This window comes from Dendronephthya gigantea, unplaced genomic scaffold (genome assembly GCF_004324835.1).
Source record: "Dendronephthya gigantea isolate DGI-Jeju-01 unplaced genomic scaffold, DenGig_1.0 000076F, whole genome shotgun sequence".
NCBI classification, from domain to species: Eukaryota; Metazoa; Cnidaria; class Anthozoa; order Malacalcyonacea; family Nephtheidae; genus Dendronephthya; species Dendronephthya gigantea.
Window position 1 is genome coordinate 549039 of NW_021163086.1, and position 9629 is coordinate 558667.

Genomic DNA, 9629 nt, shown 5'->3' on the forward strand with positions numbered 1-9629 from the left:
CACATTCCTTAGTACAAGTATGTTTGCCAACTATCTTGGAGTATTGTCAAAAAAGAGGCTAAAAGGGCAACGCGTTTGTATAATTTTCGTATAAGCGTTGACTTTTTGTTAAAACTGCATTACAGATGTCGTTTTCGGTTTTGATACGGTATTATAAATTATAATTTGTTGTTTTTCGAACTATATGCGCGAGGCAACTTCGAAATCACTACGAACTTTGCCTAGTTAAAATAAATTAAGGTCTGAAATTAATAACTTTTCAAACAAAATTTGCGCTGGAAGGACAGCAATCTGTCGAAAAAATATTAGCTATTATACAGTTTTCCAGGCATGGTCAAAAAATCCTGCCATCCTAACTGCGTGTAGGCGATATGACTTCAAGCGGTCTTTCCATTCTGCTGTACGTTTGACTGCTGGTTCCAGTCCCACTTTCAGACGATTCAGGCCGCGCGGCCAACTTGTCGTAAGGCACAAAAACCTGTCTTGCATTATGTTGCATGACATCGTATGCATGACGGCCTGAGCTGTCGACATCACCCCACGCGTTTCGAAGCCAATCAACAGCCAATGGTCGAAATGATTGAAGTTTGTCGTACCACGAGATTCGAGAAGGCCGGGTATTTACGTAATCATTCCTGTGACTCACAACTCCACGTGAGTTCAAAGCTGAATCCCCTTCGCTTGTCATGTTTTGGTATTCAGAACCGGAACGAGCTTCTTGCAGCGTCCTCGCACCTTCTGATAGGTTGTTCATCTCAAGCAGTCGAGTGCCACGGGATTGTCGAGAAGAAAAATGCAGAAAAGCGTAATAAAGAGAACCTAACGAAAGATATAGAATTCTGAAAACAAGTTTGGAGTTTCAGGGCTGCTCCTGCCAAACCTTGAATCTAGGATTTAAGTTCGCCGTTTTACCACTTGTATGTAAGTGCCTATTCATATTTTGTACAGGGTAACATATTTTGCGATGCAATGCAGATTGAGCCTGGCATATTTCAAGAGAGAGAAATATCAATGTTGACTAGAATCTTACCTCCATTTCTTCTTTTTTTAGTAATTAAAATAAAAATTGTAACAACTACGACAAACATAAAAGCAACACTAACAATAAGCCAAACCACTTCGGAGTCAACTGCAGCTGAAAGATATAGAAGTAAAAAAAATGGTTATAAGGCCATGTTACGAATCACGAAATATATCATAATAATTAATAAAATCTGTACGGCATATAATTATAAAGACACTAACTCAGTAATATAATGCTATGCAATTCAATGGTTCTATAGTGGATATTTGGTTCATGGAAATAGGATATGAATGGATGGCCTCCTAATTACCTGAACAAGGTTTCTCTACGCATGATCTATTTTCTCGAGCTAATCCTCTGTAACAATTCACGTCAAACTTTCCCGGGGGATTATCACAATGCCGTATCCATAGTTCGACACCCTTGCCACACGTGACGCTGCAAGGAGACGCCTTTGTCCAGTTACTGTAGCTACCGTCAACTATAAAAGGAACATGTGAGAATTCAGGCACCGAGAAGCTTAAACCGAAAGAGGATGTCCTCTCACAATACAATAGGAATTTTGAGGGCTATATCGCGCCCCCCCCCCTCTTGTATTTAAAGTAACAGTTACCACAAACAAGGGCCATAAATAGTCCTCTTTTTCTCAATCAGCTCAAATTAATTTTCATATGAATTGGTAAAATAATTCTAGTTTTTCAATTTTATTTCATTCAGTCGCTTAAAATAAGAGAACCACATGCCATTATAATAGTAAAGATGCGGGGTTCAAATTCTCTGGCCATGCCAGATGCATATTGAACTAAAAACCATGTTACACGGCGGTGCAATTTTTCTTACAACTTGGAATGCAATTTTTCTTTTGAGAGATGTAACTACCGAACTTTTGTCTTTATTACACTCCATGGCGTTTCTTACACTTACATTTTGAAGACTTTTCACTAATTTACATCTCTAAAGTAGAATTGCATTGCAAGTTGCAAGAAAAATTGCACCGTGTAACATGGCCTTAAGAGTACAGTGTGAAATTTTTTTGTCGCAGACACGAGAAAATGTAATGAAAAATAGCTAAGAAAAATATTTATTTCGGCCATACTTGGACATGGTTTTTTGCTACATTTTCTAATCTCAGTCGAATTCCCGATCCCACCGCATCCACGGCCGTGGTATTTAGGTTCTGGATTGTCACAAGTACGTCGCCATATTTCCACTCCCTCTCCGCATGAAACACTGCATCGAATACTCAAATTCCATTTGCTATAACCGCCGTTAACTAGATATATATAAAAAATAATAAATCGTTTTCCTTCTAGCAATGTTCTCTTTCAAGCAAAAAACTGCACAAGAAAAACTGGAGGTATTTCTCCAGCCGCCGTAAATTATTAGGAGTGAATTTCGTAGCCACGTATGTTGCCATAGGAAAAATTAATAATGTATACCTATTGGAAAAAGAGCAAGAGACATGTAGCGAGTTACACAAATATTTCTGGATTTTAATTAAAAGAAACATAGTTTTTGTAGCTTTTGACAGGTCCAGCGGAAAAGTGAAGTAAACATGGCATTGAAATTCCGAAACTGAAAATTTGACTATCACTAGCCTCGCTTTAGTGTACCTCACCACAGGGCTCTTGCTCTTTTTCGAATAGGCCTATTACAAAATGATTCGTCATTAAAATCCGTAGATTGAAAAACAAAACATCATTGAGAAAATGAAAAGGGTTTCAATAAAATTATTCAAAATCTCGTACATCTTTTTAATGATGATTTAGATAATAGCTACATCGAAAATAAGCATATACAGCAAGATATATAATTGCAAATAGGTGAAATAGCATTACTGCAAGGAAAACCCTCATCGTACCTGGGCAGTATTTTGTCCAACATGGTCTATATTCAACAGGTTCTCCTAAATGACTGCAGTTTCGTCCACCATATTTTGGCCATGGGTTATCACAATCTCGTGTCCAAGTTTCAAAACCACGACCGCAGGTCGCATTGCACGCGCTTTTCATTGACCAGTTGCCATAACTACCAGGAACTAAAACAAAAAAATATCTTTTAAGATGCTTGAGAATACGATTGAGTATTTAAAATAAACGGTAATATCGCATATATACGACTCGAATTCGTAGAATAGCTATTAATTAGAATTAATTATCACCTGGTGTACAATTAGGGATATCACAGTACTCCCATCTCTTCTTCCTATCGGTAGTAAAACACCAAGGTCTTCTACCCGAGTTTTTAGGGTTGCGACAATAGTTCTTAGCCTGATTTAATTCTGGATATGTTGTGTTCATCGTGTGACGATGTGGACATTGCTCTGTCCATGACTGGCATGGAATGCCTGAGACTGTTACTGATATATTCCCATGGTAACTGCTGCCATTTAGATAAAGACAATCTGCATAAAAAGAAAACAAATTCAACAACTGGAAAACATGACACATACGTATGCATGCTTGCGCGCGTACTTATTATGTTTACTTAATTTATACATTTGTTGATAAAAAAACTGATTATATCGTGGTACCTGTGCTGGTCAACCATTCAGAAGCGGGAAATGAATCTATAAATGATCAAGAAAACTTTTATAACATGTGACATGGTACAGCTTTCATTATACTCCTTTCATCACGATCCACGACGCAGTCTGCACTTGGTTATATATTATAATAGTTCAATATTCTATGTTCAGGCATTTTACAAGCATTTAATTCGTCTGGTACTTGTCCACGAAGTTAAATGGCTTTTATTTGTGTAAATATAAAACGAAGATTCTTGAAGATTCCAACCAATAATTTTTCCCAGAGGGCTCATTAAGATATTTTTATAAAAAAGGTATTTTCCAAATACCGAATTATATTCTTATACTTTTTACATGCATTTTTTAATTTTTTTCATTGTTCATTTTTCTCTATTACATTCAAAGGGATTTTAGCAAGCAGTTATAATTCCACTATCTACCATTAAAACATCATACCTGTGGAGTTGGTAAGTTGATGGTACCAGCATTCTGGGGTATCACCAGCATTTCTAAACGGTTGTAGCTCGCAACGGACGAGCTTTTTTGTCATCAAACCCGGGTATCGAATAACATAAGCTTTTGCAAAAATTATCCAGAATTCCTCGCACATTTCGATAAATTCAAGACACGTTTGACGACACAACTTTACTTTCTCAACAACGCTTTTGGTTCGATCACAACTCGGAAATTGATGACGACATAGTAGTAACACAATAGCCTGTAGACACTTTCTTAAAGTGGCGTTTTGCACGTGAATATATCTACGTACTTTAGACTCGCCTAGCCTAATAAAACTGTCGTAGTAACTATTAGCTCGGATATTCTCGGTCATTTGCTTTTTAGGGGTCGCGTACACGTATTTCGACAAAGCGACTCCATGATTTTGACAAAAAGGCCTGGTGAAATTCACCAATGGATAACATGAACTTGTGTCGACCAGTACTGGCTCGGTTTCCGCAGGAATACAAGTTCTATGAAGAAGTTTAAAATCATGTTACACTTTTATTAACATCCTTTATGTAGCTATTTGTTTGTCTGAGGTTTTAGATGTTTTACCCCGCTTCTGCAGTTATATTGTGCATTGAGGCACATTTATTAGATTCTACGGTACTATACGCGTACGCGTCTTCAAAATGAATTCGAAGTGCCTCGTCAAAGCCTGGTTAACATACGCCAACAATATAATTATAGGCGGCGATTACGTAACAAAAACACCTCAAAAGTCCGAAGTTCTTATTATCTTAGACTTCAATTAAGATAGTTTAATGGGAAATGTGGTTTCTTTTCTATCACCCCCAAGTATCCCGGAGCCCGTAACAAAATTAGCGAAGGGAAATAATTCCTAAAAAAATGTGACTTACTAAATCGATTTGTTTAAATTTAGGATAAGAAAAAAAAAAAATATATATATATATAATATACCTGTTCTTCACTGGAGGATATTTTTCATCTGCAAATCAAGGGAATTTGAGACACACTGGGCGGATTATTTGCATCGATAGATTGAATAAATAAATAAACTGTAAACTACAGAAAATGATACTGAAAAGTATATAAGCTCTTCGGGTATTGTTTTTTATTTCATAACACTTTATAGATATTGGAAAGGATAATCTAATCCGATAATGACTTGATCTAACTGGATAAGAGATGAACAGTGTAGTTTGTATCTTAATTATATACTTTGCATTATAATGGTGAATAAGCATCAATATTAAATTTTAATACGTCTATACGTATACATACAGTTAAAACCACGATATGTAGGTTAGCAATAATGATATAACTATAAAATTACATAGCACCTTTTAGTAAATGGTTAACTGAAAACGCACTTGTAAACATGAACACGCAAACTGCAGGATCTATAGCAGCTCAAGATAGAAACACGAATGGAATATTGACTGCAATATTTGACTGCAATATTCCCATTGATTTACCTGCAATATCTGTATTGAATATTATCGCTAAAGTCAATGCAATGCAACCAACACTCCTCATCCCGCGGCTATTTCGTACCCCACCACATGCACCTTGATAATATCAATGACGCTCAATGGGCTGTAGGCGTACATACATGTCATTTTCAACGTTTGCAAATGTTTACCTAGGTTTGATAGAAACCTTTCCACCGCTTAATTACGTAAGTAATGTGATGAAATTCACTGACACTGCATACGACTTCCGCCGATAGCAGAACATTAGGGACTTCCTTCATCGCAAATCTCGAGAACTCAATTTGTTTTGGCAGTGTCAGTCAGTTAATGTGCAGGGTGCATTAAAATGCGGGACATGATAGGAGAAAACATTTACTATGGCAGGTGATATACCAACGACATTAATGCATGGTTATCTAATACATTACATTATACTCTGTCGTAAACCTCAAAATATACATCTACCTAGAACATTCATTGCATCAGCCATATTAAATAATTCCGAAAGAGAAGACTTCACAGACACTTCTTACAGTAAGGGAAATGCTTATTTGCACTGAAGATATTTTAATTGAAAGATACTCATGATGTGAATTTTAGACGAAAACACGAAAACAAGTATCTTAGCGTTGGGAAAATGTCCCCACGATGGAAAACGCGCATTTGTGCAAATCTCCTTTAAAGTTTTTACTTTAATTTTTATAAATTACGTAAAACAATTATACAAAACGATATTGAAAAGAATCGCATACCTTTATTGTTCAGGAAAAGCCGTATACCCAGATAATGAAAAACGTTGCACGTTGGCACGTTGTTGAGGACACGTTAAAATGTACACTACTTTTTCTTTTTAAAAAAAATAAATATCACGGTAGGACCCAGGCCTAGGACGGTAGACCTATAGGTTTATATACGTCCCTTTTTCAGTCCATTTTGAATTTCATTTGGCGGGACGAAAATACTATACATATAACTACTAGGCCTATACTAAAGGCTGAAGCTGAATTTATTATTTAACATCTATATGTATATAAACAAATGCATACTAAAATTTGCGGCAAACTAAGCGGTTCTTTCGATTTATACACACGTACAGACCAGCAAGTTTTTCGTCATGTACGCAAAAAAAATTCACAAGTTTTCCTTGACAAGGACACTTGTTCAAAAGCTTTTTGAAGTTTTTCAATTTCTGCATGTTTGTTTTGATATTCGGTCGTATACTCATTTTATCATGGCTCATATCGTAAAATATACTCATATTTTCGTAAAACTTGTCAAGAAAAATTTGCCAATTTTTTCCCGTTTACACGAGCAAATAAAACTTGGCAAGGAAACTGACTTGTCAAAGAAAACTTGTTCGTTATACACATGCACCAGCAAGAGAACTGGTCACGAAAACTTGTCAAGGAAAACGTGCCCGTTTATACGGGGCTTTATACTGACTTACCCGATACTGCTATACAAGCGTGCAAGGAGCTCTAAGTTTCTTAAGTTTCTCAATGACCACGCAAAACTTGAATTGTCTTTTAATTAGTTCATTATTCGCCGAAGGCGAAGGCGAAAAGCGTTTACCTTTACCTTTACCGTTTTTTTACCTTGAAAACAATTTTATGCCCAATTTTTTTTACTTCTTTTGTGCTTTTAGTTACAATAATTTCGTTAAAATAACGTTTTTCTTCATCTGTCACTTCATCTGACAAGAATTGTTAGATTTTGTTACATTTTGAAATACCACTTAGGTGATTAATATTACAATTCACCGTAATTACTTATACGACACTCGAGTATACATGTAAGAGTTTTTCAATTGTAAGACTTCCTAAAGAAGAGAAGATATTTTAAATTTGTCGAAAAAGAGCTCTCTCTGCATGGCGCTGTCTGTATTAATTCGCAGTAACAAAGTGGCGTAAACGCGCTATAGTATAAGCGATATAATATATTTCTGGTATGTTGAAATCAGACAGTGTCAAAATTATTGAGAAAATTTTAAAAAGTTCATCGTTTCGAAATCCTTAAATATTGCGTTGGAACTTTACCGGAAGTGCATCCAAAAATGTATTAATTTGGTGAGACCCAACCAAAATATTATAGGAATTTACTGAATAGCGTACGTGGCGTATTACCCAAGCTATGTAAAATTCTTACAACTGATACATCTCTCTAAATACTTTTCCATGTGTATGCCTGGATGGTGGTTGCTGTGGTCGATTATTGGTTGATATTGAGGTTGCGGTTGCCATCGCCGTATTGCAAAACATGTATGCCGTCTGAAAGGCGCGCGACGAGGGATTCTGGCGAGAGTCAAAATCAATAAAGCTTTCGGGCAAGTTTTCCTTCACAAATTTCACTAAAAGCTAGTCAAGCCAGCTTTTCAAGTAGAAAACTGCGCAACAGTATCTTCGCGCCAATTGAGCGGTTCAGTTGGGAAGTTTTATCATTTCTGTTTGTTTTGAGATTCGATTGATTCATTTTATCATATCGTCGTAAATATTATCGTAAAACTTGTCAAGAAAAACTTCTCAAGGAAAACTTGCTATCATGGAACTGGTCAAGAAAACGTGTTAAGGAAAACTTGCCCGTTTGTACGGCTTAAGGCTTCCGAGTTCTGGTTGGCCACTCTGAGTTCGAGATTTCGACAGCTTATGAAATTTAGAAACCGACAGAGAAAACCGTTCACGATTTTGTTCACGCGAGCAATAAACTGAAAACGTTTGGATTTCGGCATCCTACTCATGATGAGCAAGGTCCAAGGATATATTTTTATGAAAACGAACAGTCAAATCATTTGAATTTTTTGTATTAATATATAATAATTTGTAAACAGAATAAACCATTAAACTTGTTATTTCTACTATAAAATATGTTATTTTTTAATTGTTAAAAATATTGTGAAGTATCTTTTACTAGCAAACAATTTAAAAGATATAAGATGAAAAAAATACGGCATCTTATTTGACACAACTATAAAACTTCAGTATTGCCATTAATTTTGATAATAAAAGAAAAAAGTCTCAAAAATCTCTAGTCAGTTCTCGAAGTAACGACGTTTACGTAACCAAGTCGGCTACTGAATCATGATAAAGAAACCTCGCATCCACTCAAAAGTGCGGTCGTCAAAAATCTGATATAGAATACGTAAAATTTATCATTAGCCTTACTAATCTCGACCGCAATATCTTTAAGGGCTTTGATTTCCGGTGGATTATACGTCTCAAGGAATCGAGATATCGCCAAATGATGTTCTTGTTTTGTTCTATAGTATAGCTCACGTCTTAGAAGTTAGACCTGCATGCCGACTTTGTTTATCGGAGTCAACTCTATCTTGTCGTTTAATCGATATTCAATCGTTCTTTATTCACCCCTATTACACCTGCTGAGTTACGCACCATTGGCACTGCTGCATTCAGTGACGAATTATTTGGTCAGCATATGAGATAAGGTCAATTCCGTTTTGCTGGTAACAATTCAGGGGCGTGATTGATTTAAGAATTTCGGTAACAAGTATATAGCGAACAAAAATAGTGTTAGATATTTAGGCTGAGTTTACAGACAGTACATCATATTTTAAAAATATAATAGTTCGAAGTGTAAACAAGGCGTTTGTTTACGTTACAGACTTTCACATCACGTTTAGAGTGCCGGGCATAGAATTACTACCGCGTTTTAAAAATGCTCTTATTTTTCGAATTATTTTTAAACTCCCCTTTCGAAAGTTGTCGCCTGTTTCTGCCCGCTAGCGGAAAATGTGTTCACACTTTATTTCGACATGCATGTAGCTGATCACAGTCCCTTCAGCGTCGACCAACTGTATTTCCGGTTACGTTTTCGTCACAGCCTCTCGTCCGCCCATTGAACCCAATATAACTGGCAGACTATCTTCTGGTAAATTCCTTGGACTTTCATGATGGTTTTAAGTTTAATTATTTTCGTGCAAAATCAACCGGTGTTTGGTGTTTTCCAAAGTCCTTCCCAACTTCCACAGCGAATGCAGGTTCGGCGTCAACAGACGACCCTGGGAACGAGGTTCGTAACCTCGTAATAGAAAATATGGGGCATTTCTGGGCATTTCTCAAACCGCAGATATCTATATAGTACCTGAACGGCGAGCTTCATGCTTCCAATAAGCGTCTGGGTACGAGGT

General features: G+C 36.5%; 1 protein-coding gene across 1 annotated transcript; it reads right to left on the minus strand.

Annotated features, from left to right (window-relative positions):
• Positions 1 to 352: 352 nt before the first annotated feature.
• On the minus strand, positions 353 to 4161 carry LOC114531906 (SCO-spondin-like). Its single transcript, XM_028553506.1, has 8 exons — positions 4008 to 4161; positions 3558 to 3593; positions 3186 to 3428; positions 2886 to 3062; positions 2121 to 2297; positions 1335 to 1505; positions 1031 to 1135; positions 353 to 819 (listed from the first exon to the last, which is right to left on the minus strand). The coding sequence occupies exons 1-8, from the start codon at positions 4159 to 4161 to the stop codon at positions 353 to 355; spliced, it is 1530 nt and encodes a 509-aa protein (XP_028409307.1).
• Positions 4162 to 9629: the final 5468 nt, after the last annotated feature.